The 19,852-nt window shown below is 39.2% G+C and overlaps 1 protein-coding gene across 4 annotated transcripts in view; it reads right to left on the bottom strand.

The window, feature by feature from the left end:
• Positions 1 to 19,852, bottom strand: part of FNDC3B (fibronectin type III domain containing 3B) — a 174,267-nt gene that overhangs the window by 26,964 nt on the left and 127,451 nt on the right. For all 4 annotated transcript variants that reach the window (XM_068692941.1, XM_068692944.1, XM_068692943.1 and 1 more), the window contains 10 exons: positions 19,068 to 19,242; positions 18,318 to 18,404; positions 15,581 to 15,719; positions 14,879 to 14,950; positions 14,265 to 14,383; positions 13,356 to 13,461; positions 11,903 to 12,075; positions 10,181 to 10,294; positions 7,947 to 8,096; positions 3,977 to 4,257 (listed from right to left, as the gene is read on the bottom strand). In XM_068692941.1, coding sequence (XP_068549042.1) covers positions 3,977 to 4,257; positions 7,947 to 8,096; positions 10,181 to 10,294; positions 11,903 to 12,075; positions 13,356 to 13,461; positions 14,265 to 14,383; positions 14,879 to 14,950; positions 15,581 to 15,719; positions 18,318 to 18,404; positions 19,068 to 19,242 — 1,416 coding nt within the window. The remainder of the gene's footprint in view (positions 1 to 3,976; positions 4,258 to 7,946; positions 8,097 to 10,180; positions 10,295 to 11,902; positions 12,076 to 13,355; positions 13,462 to 14,264; positions 14,384 to 14,878; positions 14,951 to 15,580; positions 15,720 to 18,317; positions 18,405 to 19,067; positions 19,243 to 19,852) is intronic.

Raw genomic sequence — 19,852 nt, 5'->3', positions numbered from 1 at the left:
GAAATAAGTGTTACTATTAAAATTGGATAAGGCCACCATGTCTCTGTAAGCGATGTAACTTCCCGGTAAAAAAAGCATTCTGAACAAAATCTGAAGTTGTTTCGCAGTGAAGCGTCTCAGCAGAGCAGCACAATTAACCATGGAAAGCGTAGAGCAAAGCTTGGGAACAGAGCGTAACAGAAAATTGATATTTCTATTACTGTCAAATACTTGTTTATTGTGGAATATTTATTTACTCACTTCTAGTTAGATCAGTTCACAGAAAACCAGCCCAAGTATTATTACACTATAATCAGAGCTCCCAGAGCTTTGTGACTATGTCAATAAAACAGAAAGACTGCACAACTCGCAGACATATTTCTGCAGCTGGCCCGCTCACCACCCGTGATGTTTACAGAGTGCTTTTGTGAGGCATCTGCTTTTTGCAAAAGCAGGGCTGGTGCCTGACATTGGAGAAGTCGCCTTGAAATCAGCCCTGTCCTAGCCGCGAGCTGCATGGCAGAGGCACGCCCCAGTTCCTCATGCCTTGAATATTTTTTGAGATGGATCTTCTTGGGGCATGCTGGATGGATTTGCTATCAAACAGGGAAATCACCGAACTTGTCAGCTGCACGCCACCTACGCAAAGAGCCCTGAGCTTGCTGCGCCACACACTCGAGTCGTTCACAGGCTGCCATCCCTGCATCACAGGAGGGCAATGCCAGGCCAAAGCTAACAAGCCCAACGGGGCAGACACACGTAGACATACTGCTAGAATCACACTGCTATTCTAAACAACGCTCCTTTCCAATTTTGGCTTTGGTGGATCCAAAATAACCAAGATTTGCTTTCAAGTTCAGGGTTTCCACAAACACAAACATTGACAGAGGAATTCCAGCGCAGCTAAAGCATCTAAGCCCTTTGCTAACTTGCTCCAAATTCTGCTGAAGCTTTGGCAAGAGACTTCTTAGTCACAAAACCAGTAGTGTTTGGCTTGTTTAGTCTAGGAAAAACAAAGCCTGGAAGAAAACACATTCACTGCTTTTAAACGCAGCAGGGAATAAACACTGGAGAGAGAGAAGAGCTGGTTAAGTTAAACAAAGTTGACAGGAAAAGAAAAACTGTTGGTGAACAAATTTAGAGAATGAGACCAGTGATGTTCTGAAATACCCTAATTTAATTGGGGAGAGCAAGAAAAAGAACCAACTGATCACCTTTTAGAAAACAGCCTAAAACATGCTGCAAGGAAATATATGGTGTCCAGTCTTCAAGAGCAACTGATTGCCATCCCTACCAAAAACTCTTTCCACGTCTGCATTTCAAAAATGGTCCACCTTTGCTTTTCTAATAAAGCACAGTTATCAACAGCTTCTCATGTTCTTGCCATCACGTTTCACTCCATTTTCTTTAACAGTAATTCTGCTTTGGAGCAGCTCACAGGAAGCCATGCATGATAGATGATCAAAACTAACAACTTTCTTCTTCTGACGTGGTACTTGGGGCCTACAACAGCACAGGAGACTGAAGAGGACATGTATAAAGGGATGGTGTTCTCAGGATACTTTTCTGAAGGCACAGATGTTCCCTGATAAAGACAGGTACATACAAGCTTAAAGAAGAAATACCAGTGAAAGAGTTAATGATCAATAGCAAAAATACTCTGATGTATGTTTTTATTAGCAAAAACCCTTCAAACTATACGTGGTGCTGCATAAAGTGCAACTCAACTTTCTTCATTTGTCTTCCCTGGCAGACACAGGATTTGGGAGTTGGGAAGTTCTTCCTCTTGTTTTATTGAAGAAAAGAGAGCTTTCATATGTTATTAATTTCATATTACTTACATATATTATTAGTCTGATTTGTGCTCTTCACACTTTTTTTTTTTTGGCAGAAACTTAGTCTTCCAACAATATTTAGAACAGTTGCAGAGTTAATGCTCATGCTTAGCTTTAGCCTTTCTATTTGGATCAGAGACAACCAGACTCCCTGACTACAAATATGTTTTTTTAAAAACAAATGCAAGAAATGAGAATGCAAAGAAAAAAAGAAAAAGAAATCCAGTATGATCTCAGCACAACAACACTTCTGCGTTGAGCTTCAGGGACAAAACTGGAGCCTGATTAGAAAGCAGAGCAATGTCCTGCCCATCATTTCAACCAGGAACCAGCTAAAGAAAAGAGACTGAAGAACTGAAGAATGAAGACTTCTGTGAGGAATTTAGATATTCTACTCCGTCTGTCTTGACCGTTTTGCTCAAAGCTCTCATTTTGCTTTAGCTGCTTTGACTCTTGTCTGACCACATGAAGAGACAGCAGGTAGTTCAGGACTGCCCAAAGACGATGCCACAGCTGGGTAGCCAGTCAATGAACAAACCGTTCAACTTCTTACCAGGTGTATTGCACTTTTGATTATTCTTCAATAAGTTGCGTCTGGCTTAAAGTAAGATCACATAAACACCAGTGCAGGGAGTGAGAAAAGTGGGAGAACACACAGGTGGTGGAGGCAGGTTGGAAACATCACCAGCAACCTGAACTGGCTCAGACTGCTGTGCAGCTTTACCTAGGTGCTGTGTTTAAACTTGCTTAGGCTAAACTTGCTTAGGTTCTATCCCTCCCTTACCCCTTCCCTTCTCTCTACCCATTTAAAAGTTAAAAAAACAAGGACAGTTTACACCAAGATCAGTTTTCCCAGTCAGGATCAATACACTAATACTTCACTGGCACAAAATGGGGGACAACACAAGGAGGGAACAAGAGGTTTCTTGCTGGCAATAAACACACTTGAAAACAAAAAAAACTTATACTTCCTAACTGTCTTTGACAGAAAGGGTCACAGAGTTACAAGCCACTGAACAACTGCAGGCAGCAATAATGCAGTTGCACTTCCTGGGTTTATAAGTGATCTGGAACTGAGGGGCTTTCAGTCACCAAATTCCTATTTCTCCTTACTTCTTTCAGGTTGTCAGAGAAATGTATTTTAGAAATAAATCTACATTTTTGTTTTTTACTATGTGGTTTTAAAACCTAAATATTGTAGGCAACAATCAGGACACACTGTGCTAGGCACTGTAAGCAATGAAAGTATGCTGCTTACTTTAAATAACTTCTAGTATGCATATTTGAGTATTTGCTACAAGAAGTTCATTTTTTTTAGGGTTCAGGTTAAAATTTGAGAACTGAAATTTTTATTTAAACTCTACAAAATTTGTAGGATTTTGACCCTGAACCCAGAAATAATGTTATAGTAATTCTGTAGCATATCTAATTTTACAGCTGTGCAATCAGATTTCAGTTTTTATTAGAGCAGTACTTAAAATAGAATTTCCCTTGTCACATCTTCTGTTATATTGCTGTTCATTGCCTGCATGGTACCCTCTTATTTTTTCTTTTAGTTTTAGTTAAGGAAAAAACACGTAAGACATTAAAATACTAATACAATTTCTGTGTTGTCACATAGAAATTTGTAATCTGAACTGTTATGAGGAAATGGTTTTAAACTCAGATTATCTTTTAATTAATTTCCATACATTAGCTATAACAAATAGCTATAGCTATATAAATAAAAGTTCACCATGTGCAAATTGCTTTCCCCTCACAGCGATCAATATATTTAATAATACACTCTTGTAACAGTACTGCTAAACATCTGGAAAAAAAATGAGAAGTTGCATTCTAATTTTAGTTATCTCCCATTTTTGGAATTTATTTACCTACCAGAGTAGTCTTACCATAGCAGAGCAACTTGAAAATAAAATAGAAGGACAGGAGGAATAGGAAAAATGAGGGTGGGGAAAAAAAACAGTATTTGAGCCTGATATACCACAATTCATTCCATAAATGAATTACTGCAGATTTCTAGGCTCACTAGTTTTGTTTCTTTTATTTATTTATTTATTTATTTTTAACTCCCTCTACGTGCCATAAACATTTCTCATGTAAAATAAATTACGTACTCTCATCCTGAATGCTCTGTACCATATCAAAAAGATTGTACTCACCGGTATGAGGTTTCTGGGAGCAAATCATGAATAACGTAACTTGTAACATTTCCTACGGGAATGTTGATGTCACCAAGGTCGATGTTGTACGAAGTAATCTCAGCTCCATTATTGCATGGTTCTTCCCAGTTCAATACAAGGCACACAGAGGGTGAAAGCTGATAGGCATCCATGTGCTCATCCTCCAGCACGGAGAGGATGGAGACTGCATCGGGTACAGACGCAGGGATTCGGCAGGTTACCAGATCACTGTAGGGCCCAGCTCCTGCCTGGTTAATAGCCTGTGTGACAAAATAACATTTTTATAGGATAAATATTCTCTTTCAAATGTCGGTCAAGTTTTTAATCCTGAACTGTGCAGCCTGGAACAACTGCATGGTTTCCTCAGAGGATACGTATCACCGGCTCATTCTCTAAAGGATGATTCATACCTCCTACCTCTATTAATTAATATCTTCCTTTGTTACTCAGGAGTGTCACTCAGCTAAATTGGAGAATACTTATAATTTCCCTAACAGCTACCTAATCAAACTTAATAGTAATCTTTTTAGCTGCAGCAAAAATTGTTTGGAAAGAGAAAATGTCAGAGTCATGGTGCTGCCAGTGACAGGTGGCATCATGCTGTCCAGCACAATGGACACCCAAAATTGTCAAGGGGCCCTGTATAAAAACCTCAGCCTACTGCAGTCATCTGCAGAGTGCAACATCAGATACTTCATGCAAGGATCCCTAGACATAAGGGGCACTCAGCCTGCTGAGAGCTACACAGGTTCCTAACTCACATAACAAATAGCTGATTTGATGCTAAAAGTTTCTGATATAAGAATATACAAACTCAGCATGGCATTAAGTCTATGACTCAGATTTCCCCAGAGGTCACAGATTACTAGCGAACTACTGCCAAAGCACATAGCTCAATATTTTCCACAAGAGAGGAGACCAAATTATCAATTTGTTTTGTTATAAAACAGTTAGCGAGCCTCTCATCTTGATTCATAAATCCAGGATCCCAGTGGAAACCAAGGTTCAAAATCCAGCCGAAGTCTGCTCACTCATCGGAGGCTGAAGATTTTAAAAAGCTCAACACTGCACAATTGCACAGACCTGCTTCTTTTCTGATCAGTTGATTCTCAGCCAATGTTAAATGCTGTATGTGCTGCAGTGTTACCTCCTCAGGACTGTTCCAAGCTCCTGTGCACAGCGTCACAGAACTATTCAGGCTGGGAGGGACCCTGGGACATACCTACTCCAGGCTCAAAGCTGAATACAGATCAGGTTGCTCAGGCTTTTGTACTGACTTGAAAAATTCCAAGGATGAAGACTCCAAGGAGACCCTCTAACACCTTTAACATCCTTAACTGCCCTCAGTGATAACTTTTTCTTCTTTATATCCTGCCTCAACAGCTCTATTTCAGTCTCTGCCTGGAGCAAAACTGGATCCAGGATCTGCTAGGCTTGTTCCTGCTGATACAGCCCACAAAGTACACACGGAGCCCACGACAGGACATCTGGGCTACAGAAGTGGAGAAGGTACAGGCCTTCAAAGCAGCTTTTGACATTTCCCAGTAACATCCACCACCATCCTTTGCGCTTGGGACAGTGAGCCCAGATTCTCCCACAGATTACAATTAACTGGAAAACCTGGGTTTACAGTCTTGCCAGTAGGACTACGATGGCAAGGGAAGGACAAGTCAAGCAGCTGTTTGATTCCTTGCCTTAGCTCTAGTGAATAATATTTTTCTGCTATGCGTAGTACAAATACAAAGCCATATTCTGTTTTTCCAGGAAGCGTTTTGTTCAGCTGAAGAAAGACATAATAAAGTTAGATTTGTCAGCCTTTAAAAAGCTCTTCAAAACAAATCCTGCTCCAGGGACATCTTCTATTTAGTGAAGCTCTTCTAGAGCTGATAAAAGTGAGCCTTGTTTTGTGGTCTGCCAATGATATTAGTCTTGCCTCTAAACCAGTGTTTGGCAATCTGTATCTTGCTCCCAGCAATTTATTTTTAGTGGTGCTTTTAACTGTTTTATTGGACAACCTCATCATCATAACTGATAGGAATTTCATTCTTCTTTGCTTCCTAGATATTCCCCCTGCCTAACTGACACAGTATTTCTCTTTGCAGAAGCCACAGTTGTTTTCAGGAATATTCATTAGATGAAAAAAAGTTGAGCAACAATAAGGACAAATTGTCTGCCCTGCAGATAAATATGCCTGATTCCTCAATTCCCTCTTTTTATTGGGTTACTGTAGGTTGAGATAGCAGTGTTGTACATTTATTAGAAGGCAGAGTAAAATTGTTTGGGAAAACTTTATTTTTTTAAGAAGTAAAAGAAATATTTTCTGTTATAGCTGCTAACAGCTATGAAATTAACTATTATTCTCACTGTTAAAAAAAAAAAAGACTAGTTTCTGACACTATTTAGCTCTCCTTTGTTCATAACACTTTTTTTTTTTGTTCTTGTAATTGCTTCAATGTGTACCTTATATCGTGGTTTCTGAGATATGCATATCCATATAACACAGATTGTATCTACAGCATGAAGCCCTCTAAAAAGAAATGCACAGCCAACTGATGGATTTCAATATCATGTCTTTGTGTTGTCGTGCATTTCACTTCAGTCGATGGATTAAATTACATTAGCCATGTTAAAACCTAGGTAAATGCATATAACATTTTTGTGGCAGGTCATTTAAAATGAATGCCCACTTGAAATTAAAGATCCCATAGAGCTGGCTGTTTCCATTTTTAACATCAAAATCTCCTGGAGTTCCCCACCATTCACCGCAGAAGTGGTCTCACGCTCTCCTCCCTGCCCAGTGGGTTCTGAATGCCTTCCCTCTTGTGCAAACAGATGCACTTTCTGGCTCAGACTTCCAAGCCACCCAACCACGTTCTTTCAATTAGTTTCCCCAGTACTGCCAGGGCAAGGAATAGGGCCAGTTCCCAAAAAGTCACAAAACACAGTTGAGGGTACTTAAAGGTGTGAGGCCCTTGCTCTTTGGCTGTTGGCCAACCGCTCGAAAGCTACTTTGTATGAAAAATTCAACATCCTGTTAAAAAAAAAAAAGTAATAAGGAAACTCTTGACAGAAGCATGTTGTCCTTGATCAAAGAAATGACCTTGGGTGGTCCACACGCTGCCAGCTGGGTGGGTAGGTTAACTTTTCATTGGATTTATTGGTGGTATTCTGCCTTAACATACAAATAAATCTTCTGGAATGGTATCTTGTGTAAAAGTATTTTTACTTTACTCTCACTTACTTTACTTTCCATTTATTTTTTCAGTGGACATAAAGGAGAAAAGAGCACTGTATTTTTATTTTTATATATACTAATATATTGTATTTTAATGTTTAGTTTTTACTGAAATGAGACAAAAAGATTGAAGAAATAGAGATCATATAGAGACTCTATATGATACTCAGTCTTGCAGATCTATGAGAAAAATGGTAAGAGAAAACAAGATGAAGACTCATCTTCTGGCAGCTATAACCTCCTATGTATATAGGAATCTATTCAGCTGCTTTATTTGATAAATGAAACAGATGTTGGAGTTTATTATTTAAGCTAGGGGAATCTTCAACAACCAGTTGGGAGGTAAATGTTGTTTACCTATCATAACCAATAATTTTTTTTTTTTAATTGTCTAAAACATCTTTTTTTTTTTAACATCAGAGGGCAAGGTGGCTGTTAAAAGTATTATTCACTGAAAACAAGTTACAAGAGACACAAGAGCAATTTTCGTGAGCTAGAAGTTACGCCAACTCCCTTGTTTATCACTTTGAATAGTGCTGAAACTCAACCACGTAACAGTCTGCATTATTTAAAATAAATTAACATTGCTGCCAACTTACAGAGCACGTAATTTCATAGTGGCTAATGATATTTAAAAAAAAAAAAAAAGTCACACGTAGCTGAAGGCAGCTATGTTTACATCTTAAATTGCAATGCACGCATAAACTTCCATACCTGTAGCCTACAGCAGTATTGTGCTGCCGCTGACAGCTCACTGATTTCAAAACAGGTATCTGTGCCACTATATGCAAGCTGTAGAGATCCCTCATCTTCTCCCCACTCTAATCTGTATTCAGAGATGTCGGCCCCAGAACATTCAGGACTCTGCAACACAAATATTTATGTCAATTAAAAAATGAGTACTTCAGATCCTTGTGGTTCACTGGTTAGGAATTAAGAACATGAAAAAAATCTCTTATTTTGAAATTAATACACCATTACTTCTGCAAATTGAAATGCCCTGAATTACTGTTCCATAATAGGTTAGTGAAGCAGGCCAATTCTGCCCAAAATTTATCTGAAAGTCACAGAAACAAGACAGCGTATGCAGCTACTTCATCTTTCATCACAACACTCAGAAATAAATTCTCCCCCCACTGGCTTGGCAGAAGCACGACTGTGGAGAACACAAAAAAGCATCAATGCGGTTAAGTGATCAGAACATCTCTGGCAGAGCTAGCCCTCAAGCCTGACGTAGTTGTTCATGTTATGGAGAAAAGATCAACCTCAGCAATTGAGTAGCTTGTCTCAGGTTTTTAATGAAAGTCAGATATTGAGCTACTACTCAAATCACGGGATATGGGAGGGTGGACCTCTGTATGTTCATGTGCGAAAAAAGACTTACTGCAATACCTTTATTATTCTGAAGTCTGTGGGAATGCAGAATTTATCCAGATATTTTTACTGGAATTTGCTGGAGATGAGCTAGTGCAGGCGTAATGCCGTGGCTCCTGAACCAAAATTTTATTTTATTTTTTACAAGAACTGTCTAGTGCTGTGCTGTGTCAACTGAAGTGCTCTGAGGAATCTCTGCTTTATGTAGGGAAGCGTGGGCCAGGATATGACAGACTTTCGGATTATGGCATGCAACAAGCTCTCTTTTTAATTCTCTGAATGGGGAACTAGAAAAGTGATACAACTACACAGGCAAATCTGCTTGGAAAAAAAAAAACAAAAACAACAACAACAAAAAACAGCAACCCTAGAAACTGTGAGAAAGTTAAACAGTCACCCAGTTTAGCAACTGCAAATTTGTCAATATAGCTGTTACTGGGAAAACAAAGATGAGTGGTGGGTTGAGCAAAACACCACATGGAATTTCCACTGTAGCAGGTCTGACTACTAGTAAAAGGTACGGAGCATCCCTGCGTGGGTTCACCAGCTTTGTCCCTGGGCTTCCAGCTACTTTTATAGGAGTACTGCCAACTGCTAAGCCTGCTAAACATGAGAGGTAACTAAAAAAGAGCATCTCAACACTTGCAACTTCTAAAAGGTAACATCTAAAAGCTCAGTGCAACTTTATCTCAGAATCACAAAATGTTGCAAGAAATATCAACAAAACACACCAAAAGTGTATCAAATGCACTTGTTTCATTATAAAATTGAACTTGGATTATGTTTCTATTTAGATGTATTATTAGCACAATTACTTTCTTAAAACATCTCATGAACATCAGTAACATTTCTCAACAAAGGCATCCTTTAGTGGAGGGAAACTGAAAGATGCAGTGCTGAATAGCTGCTAGGTTTCCAGAGAAAGTTTGTGGCAGAATTACAGCCGCATTGTTCTGCATCACAGCTTTATTTATGACATCCATTCCTTTCTGCCTTAATTACATAACTTTTTTTTTTTTTTTCTTAATGACACCGATCCACATTTCAGCGTTTAAGCTAGGACTTAATCAAAGAACCAATGTCTAAGGTTGTGGAGAACAGAGAAAGAACTTATACAAACAAAAATAAAAGTAAATATTTGGGGAAGAGACAAACAATTTTTGAGAAAAGCTGAACTGTAAGCATTTGTGAAGAGTTAATTTCATATCAGAGACTTCAGCTTTAGCCAAAATCAAATATTTGCCTTCACAATTCTACCGCAGGACATTCTGACATGCTAAAAGCCTGCAGAGTGCACTTTAAACAGACCAACTCTCTATCATCTGACGCCAGTGTAGGAGTTCTTGTGTCTGAATGCTGGTCCAGATGACTCATGATCAACTTTATGCAATGCTTTAAAAAGAAAAGTAGAGATGACAACTTTCTACAATAGAGGAGTTTCTATATACACTTTTCTTGCAAAAAAAAAAATTGTTCTAAACCAGTTAACAGCTCTTGAGCCAGCTTTCAAGTGCACAGCGATCACATTAGTTTGGGTAAGTAAAAGAGAAGTTAAATGAGGGCACCTGACCTACCTCCCAGCTTACAAGTACACGTGTGTCAGACAGAAAGGACAGAGAAGGTGCTCTGCACTGCCCGGGTGGTCCTGCTGCCGTGGTGATTTCTGTAGCTTCTGAATACGGCCCGTACTAGAGGGAAACAAGATATCTATACATTAATACATAAACATACACGCATCTCATGTTCCTCAAAGGCTTTTCAAATGATTTTTTTTTTTTTTTCAACTGATTTTCAGGAACAGCACACAGAAACTTTCTGAATGCAATAATCTCTCTCAAAGATGAGCTAGGCTTCCAACATGCAGCACCAAATATCAGAGCACAGGATTGGACTATGCAAGGTTCTGCCAGGTTAAAATGTGAGGAGAGCTTGGGTAGGAGCAGACTGGCAGACTGCACCTCAGCTGCTCCAGGGCATCGTCCTGTGAAGCGGTGAGTGCTCGTGAAAGCGTAAGCCACTTCTAATTCATCAAAGAGCAGGAATGTGTGCTCAGCAATAGAAAACTGAGAAACTCTTTTCCTCTACCTTAGCTCAGAGTAATGTGTTCCCATGGCTATGCCACAGCCTGGCATAACTGGCTTTCCCTGGCTTTAAGGAGGAGCTCAGCAATAGCAAAGCACGTACTGGAGTCCAAACCCAACTTCTGTATGAAACATCTGCCACAAGTTAACTGCAAAAGGATGGCATATGATGGAGCTGCAGTCTGGGTGTCTAACAGCAGCACCTGGTGAGCAGTGGTACAAGGTACGTACACCACATGCCACCGTGCCCAGCGGTCAGAGGCCTCAACATGAAGCTCGGCCAGCTGTTCAGACCTTTTGAGCCTTGGTAAAAATTAGCAAAAGAAACAGAAACACAGATTTCAACAGTCTGGAAAGCTGGCTTCAGCCGGCAGTGCGAGGACAGGAGAGAGAGAAGGTGGAAGCAGCCTGAGGCTGTGAGAGCGGAATAATGAACCTTGTTCAGTGCATCCCCAAGCTAATTAGAAACCATTCTCCGGAACAAAGGAATGTGACTATAAGCAATTAGAGGAAACACTGGTATTTGCTTATTTTAGAATGGAATACTAATAAGTATGGAAAAGTGAGCCATTACAAAGATTGAACAACACCAAAATTGTTCCAGAAAACCTCTCAACAGGCATCTCTGCTAGCAAGGACGGCTAACACTGATTGCTTTGTTTGAATTACAAAAGATATATACTTCAAAAAAACTCATGTATTGATTCCTGTTGTTTTGTTCACTTAACAGGAGGGAGACGGGTGTATGTATTTGGTAAAGAACACTCCTTCACCCCTATTTCACATTTGGTTAAAAAACAAACAAACAAACAAAAACAACCAAGCCAAAACCAGCCCCTCCATTTAATCGAGAGAGGAGCTAGAAATACTTTGCACCTCTGAGTACAGTTACTACACAGTTAAGATTTGAAAACAATAAAGGAATGCAGTGGAAGTACAGAGATTCCTTCTTGTAAGCAGATATGACTGCTGCATGTTTTGGTCCAGCTGACTTTGGCCAGTCAATTCATGTTAGTACATGAAATCTTATTTTAAAAGACTACCAGATCCAAAACCACAGCTCTTCCTCAAAAGTTCTATTAAGCATTTCTCACTTTTTCTCTTGCCTATCTTCAGTTTCACCTTTCTGATCATCAGCTCTAATGCAATCACTGTCCAGAATCACACAACTCAGGCATTTTACTACCTCTAATGAGAAAAAGCCAAATCACATACCCCGCCATCGTTCAAAGCTCTCACTCTGAACTGATACGTTGCGCCGGGAAGAAGGTTGCTGACTGTGCACTCCAGATCAGGACCATGGTACACTTCAGAAACAACTTCTTCTGGTTCTGTCATTTCTACACTGTACTCTGAGATGGGACAGTCGCTTTCTGATGGAGGGACGTCTAGAAAGAAAACACATAATTCACTAACAACATACGGGCATATGCCAGGAAGATTAGTTTTTTTAATTCACAACACATAGATACAATCACATACACTATATACACTCACATACTGTCAGCAATGATTTTCCTCTTTGATAGATGCCTTACCTGCAGTATCTTCACCATGCATATAATCAACATTTTTAAGGCCAATGAATAAAACTACTCTTAACTCTAAACATACACCAGGTCAGATCATCACATGCAAGATCAGCAGCTCCTCCCAAGGCAAGGATGATCTTTCAACCTGGGAGACTCTGTTTGGCACCAGCAGGTGCCCAGCTATTTTTTAAGCAAAGCAAAGTAGCCACCATCCTCTTCTGAAGAACTGTTTCTTCCCCCATATCAAAGGTGGGGTTTTTTGGAAAAAAAAAAAAAAAAGTTGATAAGGCAAAAGAGAGAAAAGGTACAGAAAACTTAAGACTGGTGCTAGACGAGTGCTGAGTACATTCCTTCTGGGTCAGAGAGAAATTATGAGGCACATGGTGTCTGTCTGACCTAATCTTGGCTGCTGGCTATTGTTGGACACAAGCTAGTGAGGGTCATGTACACTCCAAAACTACTACTTACACATGGAATTTCTGGCAAAGCCCCACTAACACCTAATAAAAACACAAACAACTGCCATTCTCAAACTTTGTTAGTCACACTGCTAACATTTATGAGATTCTAAATCTCAGTACAATGATCTAAACCCTAAGTGTCACTTGGAATAACAGCTTTTTGCAAAACTCAATTTGTTTTCCGTGCCTGTATTTGGTTTGTTACAGGCACCTTTTCCACCATGAAAACAACATATTTGGTAATATTTCCATGTTATGTCACAAGCCAGTACTGCCGAATCAGCCTGTCTGGGGTTCTGAAAAGCAGTGCCACCAGAAGGTGCATCTTCTAGGAAACAACATGATCTTCTGCATGCATAAGTCGCTTTTTATACTGGATTGAGATATATTTGTCAGTTAGAAATGGTGCTGCTCTAGAATTTAGCTTATCAGTTGACACCACAAAGAGTCTTGGATGCTGCAAGTTTACCATAGCAAAGAAAAAATCTGTTGCATACTGGCATGTATCTTGTATTCTGAAAAACTGTGTATTTTTGACTGTTTAGTGTCATGTCCATGGCCCAAGTTCTTTACAAAATTACTGGTATCGCATGAGTTGTGTTTGTTTGAAGCAGGATTTAAATGTCACCCCAAATGCTCCAAGCTATTTAACAGTGATGTGCTCCAGCGGCTTACCCCATTGTAGCTGAACTTCTTTGTGCTTCGGCTTCCCTAAAACTCTTGGTGGCCGGCAGTGGCCTGGTGCAACACTTAGCGTACGGACAGGTAAACTTTCAGAACACTGGAAGAGAAGAGGAGCTGAAGTTAGCTCTGTGGTACAATTAGTGCCTATAAAATCAGCCATGATTAGGAAGTGATAAAAGAACTATGTTCTACAACAGCCATTTATTAGTGGTTTACATAAACAATAAAGGATAGGAGATGCTATCAAGCGTGTTTCTTGCAAATGCAATGAATAATGAATTCTTTCATTAGCATTGTAGCACAGAAATTTTGTTGGCTAATTTTTGGGGCTCTTTATTCTAATTTTCCTTTTTTTTCTAAAACAGTATTGAGTGCTAATGTACTCAAGCATAAAAAATCACAGCACTAGGAACAGAAGCATAGGTAATAAAATGACTTTAAATCAAAGAAGGGAATAGCAGGAATCAGTGGCTGGAAAATGGAACCTAAATGCATAAAGAACGATTCAGCCACATGAAAGGCGATTACCCCTACTACAACTTCAGCCACAGGTGTTGGTCAGTAGAGACTCACACAGATCAGAGTCTGTAGCCTTTCACAAGCAAGTGGTCAGATCACACAAACATCATGGTCTTTTCTAGCTTAAGTATAAACATTTACAGATTGGTTCTGAGGAAAGCAAACCACGCTGAATTGCAATTTGACTAAAAAGTCATCAGATGCACATATAAGTCTTGAAAAATTCGTCAACTTGCAACAGAAGATTAACAGCAATCAGTGTTGCTTTATTGTGCTACACGAAATATATTCACTTGCTTTTAAAAAAATATTTACCATATATAGCAGATAAATCTCTGAAAAATGTAAAACCAATAGCCCTTACTGTTAAATAATACTTACCTGACTGTGTCCGCCAGTGCTGATACAGCATGCCCGGAGTTTATACAAAGTGCCTGGTTTCAAGTGAGTACAGGTATATTCTGTTGCTGATCCACTATATGCCACTTCCCACTGGTTTGCTAGAAAATGAGATATATCCAAGTTTATAAAAGTACAACACAACAAGTTTACTACTGTCTAGGAGAAAAGAAAACCCTTAATATGGTCTTTCATGAATGATTTGTTTCAGGAAAGTCATTAGCTTTAATATTATTAAGAACATTATTCCTGCTTCAGGACATACATAGACACATACACACAGAAATATGTGCATAGAAATGCATATACATACAAATATATATATTTCTAAAATATATTAAAAATATAAAATAGAATAATAAATTCAGCCCTGTAACATAAAATTCCACCTGTCACGGAGAACAAGTATACTTGCTCAAAAAATTAAAAAAAAATAATAATCAAAACTCTCCCAGAAATCCTGCAGGTTTTAAGACTGCAAGTACATAACTCTGTTTCAATCATATCTGCAGTATTATCATACTAAGAGCCTAAAGGGCCAGTACTTTTGAGTAGCCAGCATGGATTAAAATGCATAAAACTTGTTTCAAGTTTACCTTCAGGACTTCCTTGAGAAATCTCCAATAGGTACTTTAGGATTTCTGAACCACCATTATCTTGTGGAGGATCTGAAAAAAACAACAACAATCAAGGCAAGTAGTTAGTGAATCAAGAATAGGAATGAAATAGAACAAAAAAGAATACAGAAACTGTTTTTGAATCTGCTCTTTCTCCTCGACAAACTAACTCCCCCACACTAACTACACCGACGAATTTATAGCAGAAGTGGGTAGCAGAAGTTAGTTCTCAGAATGAGTCAGAATAAGGTGGCTGGCTAACATTTCAGAGATGCTATAAACATAATGCATGGAAAAAGAACTGAAAAAGATGCGGTATGGAGGTTTGTCCCATTGATAAAGGAAGCAGCTGCAGGGTAAGCAGTGTCCATCTGCAATGGGACACAAAATAGAAGACAAGCCCGAATGCACACTTGATTAAAACTCCGAGTTAATTAATTAAAAACAAGAAAAAAAAATCTGATTCTTAAAACGTAAGTTCTTTTAAACATCCTTCAAAATATTCAGACAATTGAGCTGTCCAGCCTTCCAGATGTATTTATTATTTTTTTTTAACTTTATGGACTTACAAATGGCATGAAATACCTAAGGTATAAGATGCATTTACAGAATTTTATTTGAATTCAATATTCAACATTATGACCCTCCAAAGCTCTCCTATGCCAAACTGAACCTGCTTACCCCACTTAACACTAAAGCCGTGAGATGTTATTGGCCCTTTAATGATCGGTCTGGTTGGAGGTCCTGGCCTGTCTGGGCTTGTTGTACAGACCAAAACTTCGCTTGGAGAACTCTTTCCTTCCACATTAGAAGCAAACAGCTGAAACAAAAAAATGCAACAAATTTAACATTGCTTACTGTGACGTTTTTTCTGACAGTTTTGTACAATACTTCCTTTAGTAACTACACAAATATCATTAACTTAGAAAGCATGTCACTTCCCAAAATAGCGTGTGGGATTTTAATAACAACTGATTGTCAACGTTGTTTCTTTAGAAACTACATCGATTTTTCCACCCCCTCCACCACCACGTAAGCTTAAGATAACAGCATTGCTGTTTTTCTCTGAACAACAACAAAGAAGAATCACATGGCAACTCGAAGTTATTTACTCACTGAAGATGAAGATAACAACTGTGCTATTTTTGTTTTGGAGGTATAAACTGCTATTTAGAACAATTTCTTTCAGGCTATCAGTAATCACATAATTAAAACCCCAAGTAGTATGACAGGCAAACAAGAAAGGCATAATCGACAGTCACCAAAACTGGCAGGATGTGCCCAAAGTAAATTTGCTCAGCCAAATCTTTTGTCTCTACTCAAGAATACCTTCTGCTGACTTCAGTGAGAACGCTGCTAAGCTACGAGAAGACCCGAGGACCTGGCCAGGAGACGGAGCAGATCAGGAAGAAACCCCAAATGGTCTAATGCTTTGTGGCTGGTGAGAGCTGTATCAGCTCAGAATAGTCTCCGGGATATGAATCTGCTGCCAAGGAAGTGAGTAATAAAATATTTATTGTAATTGCTAAGAGTAAATATTAAGCTCGCAGGAACTTTTCCACTTGGGAAGCTCTGATATTCTCAGGATGGTCGTTTCTATCCCCTCTTCTAACAGAGGCTTCTGGGGAAAACAATTTGTAGTTTTTAAAGCCAAAAAATTAATTGAGGTTCACCAGCCCATATGCTTGCTTTAAAGAAGCCAAAGCCAGTATTGACTCCTGTGTAAGTTTTTCTTATAGCTATTTGTTATTTTTCTAAAAGGTATGGCTTTACATCTTTGTATGATCTAAATAAGAAAAACTGTCAGCAGACAAGAATTCCAAATTATCACCAACCCTGTGTTTCTCACTGAATTTGCCTGGCTCCCAATTTTCTGCTTATTGAAGTCCTACACATTCGGTCTGCTAAACTGAATAGCCAGTTATGAAAGTTTCAACCACTGTGGACATCCTTGATGACCTGCTACCCTACTCTTCCTGGCATCTTTATTTTTTTACTGCCATGTTTTTGAATTATTTAATTATCTCTTGGCTCTTCTCTGACTGTTCTCCAATTTAAGACATCCTACCATGAACACCAGATATGTAAGTCAGACAAATATCTCAGTAACAGCTCCAGGGGAACAGTTTGAGATATAAATGTAATACAACTTATTTTTAACTTATAATTTCCTTTATTCATATAGCTAAAGTCTGCACTGGCCCAGTGGGAACTGAAAATTCATATTAACCTGATTCTTCAGCTGGAATATGCAATGCTTTTTCCGAGCCCCTGCTTCCCCAAACTAGAGTTTCTCATCTTCTTACTAGAAATAAAAATGGCACTCTGCTTCCATCTCACTGATAACATTACAACACAGTATACACCAGCACTGTTGTTTGTGGAACTTCATTAGAAACAGTCACTGCTGGTTCTAGGTGGTAATTCAAACATTTGGGAGAGTGAAATTTCTGCACCTTTTCAGGTGCTTTGTGTCACTTGCCCCCCGTGCTAAACCCTCATGTGATGCTGAACAAATCCCTTTACAAAGGTGTATTACACTTCCATTGTCACTTTAAGGAACCAACCTTAATTTTGACCAAAATTTTTAGCAGGATGTCCCCTCTCTAAAGTGGACACTGATTTACATAAATTAAACCCTCCCACCCCCTACAAGAGATTTGGACAATCTCTATTACCCAGAGCGCCATACAAGAAAACCAACTATTTTGCCCAGGCTCAAAGACAAGCCTAGAATTAGCAGTATAGTCCCTACTGCTAGTTGTAAAATGCTGCTGTGACACTACTGTTTTAGCGTTTTGTTTTTTACTGTTTTGGGGATCCTTTCCCAAGTTTCACAGCTCACTAATGATGGTCCATGTGCAATGAGGGGAGGTCTCACTACTGTCAGATTACAGTTGTGCTCCGAGCCGGTGACACGAGGAAGAAGCCCAGTTCAACCCATCATCAACCCAGCTGTGAAAAATTCATTTTTAATTTGCAAGCAGCACTGCAGAAAAGCACTTAAGCATCCACAACACTGAACTAAAAGGCATCATCTCTTCACGACGCTGCACCCGCTTTCCAGTTCCTGAAGTAGTTCATGCACCTTCACAAGGTCTTCCAGCCTGCAAAGGAGCACACAGTCTGGAGGAGACAGCTTGCTGCAGGCCCTGGCAGACAGGGGTGGTGCAGCCAAACACCATCTTGTGCAGCAGCACTTGGCTCCCAGACACCTCATGCCCATGGCAGCTCACAGATTGACCGGATTCATCCATCAGGTGTTCATATAAAATAATGCCTTATGTGACAGGGAGAATTTGGTTTTGATGGCTCAGTTTTGCAGGTAATAATAAAGGTTCCCTACAGTGCCTCGAAAAAAACAACACACATCCAAGACAGAAAATACTGTGCAGTGACAAGAGGAGGAAGATTTTACCCTGAATTTATACTGTGTGCTTCTTCTGAGATTCTTCACAGTACAGGCTTGCTCCTCTCCAGTGTACTTTGGGTGAAACACGCTATCCTAGAGAGAGAAAGAAATTCCAGTAAATGCTCTCCGTATTAGTGTGCAGCTAGAATATGCTGTATCAAAGGGGCTTCATAGTTGAGTGAATTTTATGTTTGTTTTCGGTTTGCTTGCTTTTTTTTTAAGCTACTAGGTCACAATAATGTTGCCTCTAGAAGGATGGTGCAACCAACCTGAATAATATAATTTTGCTGTAAAATAAGCTTAAAAGCAGTAACAACAGTTTAACATGTTTTAAGAGGAATAAAAGTGACAGATGATTACAGAAAGCAAGCACACCACTCAGCAGAACATGGAGGATAAACTGCCCTATAGGTTATGGACTCCTGTGAAGCTTTGTAAACGAATCACGGATGACAGCACAGTCTTTTAGCTAAGAATTTTAGCTACTTTTTAAGCTAAGGATTCAAAATTCTACTGTGAAGCTGAACAAATCACACATCTCTGCCCTGCCAAGTACTGAGTACTCTTAAAAGGCATTCTATTAAAATGCTTTTTCTGTTACATAAAGTTTTAAGAGTCCTCACATAACCCTTACAGAAGTATTAACTGCAATGGCCCTCCAAAACAGGAATCCACAATATTTTCAATAAACTTGGACTAATAAATGGAAACTCAATTTGAGCCACTCAGTACGCTTCACAGTAACACAGCACTTACATTATCTTCTTCTTGAATTTCCAAGGTGTAGGAAATCACTTCCTCTGGTGTACATCCTTCTACTTTATTCCATTGCAATGCAACCCACGTAACACCAGCTCGAACAAGCCTTGGTGCAGAAGGAGTCTGAGGAATGTTACCTGCAGTGTAGCATACCACCTCCTGGCTGTACCCACTATACAAGAACAGAGAAGGAGAGAGGAATATTTTAAAAGAACAGCACAGTGTTTTCACATATATAGATGGATTACTATTTATTTTTTTTTGTATTTTCAAAAAATCTCGACAATGTTAATATGCCCAAGTGGAAAAGATGAGCACACAAAATTAGGGAAAAGCCAGAACCAAAAAATAGAAACAAATGCAGGATTACAAGTGTCCTCACAACCATTTTTACGGATTTCATTGCAATAATATTAGGAAAATAATAATGGATTGACTCAGATTAACTTACTATTAACTGTGAAGTAGAAAAAAATCTAATTTAACAAAAGGAAAATAAAGCACAGCAAATAATGTCCAACTTCTCAGCTTTTAGAAGTTGAACTTTACATGTAGTTTCTACCTTTGTACACTCAGAACACAATTTCTATTCAAGCTACAGCCTTGAAAGCCAAGTGCTTCAGCAAATCTAGTCCCTCTGCTTCACACATCCCTCTCCAAAGAAAGCAGGGAAAACCTATCCAGTCATGGCCACACACGCTTAGCATCACGTAGGAGCTGTTTGGTGTAGGCACAGATACCTTCCAACTCTCCAGGCTGGCTCTGCTCCTTTCTGACCTTCC

Source organism: Anas acuta, chromosome 9 (genome assembly GCF_963932015.1).
Source record: "Anas acuta chromosome 9, bAnaAcu1.1, whole genome shotgun sequence".
NCBI lineage: Eukaryota > Metazoa > Chordata > Aves > Anseriformes > Anatidae > Anas > Anas acuta.
The sequence above is the reverse complement of the archived record's forward strand: the minus strand, read 5'-3'. Positions and strand labels throughout refer to the sequence as shown.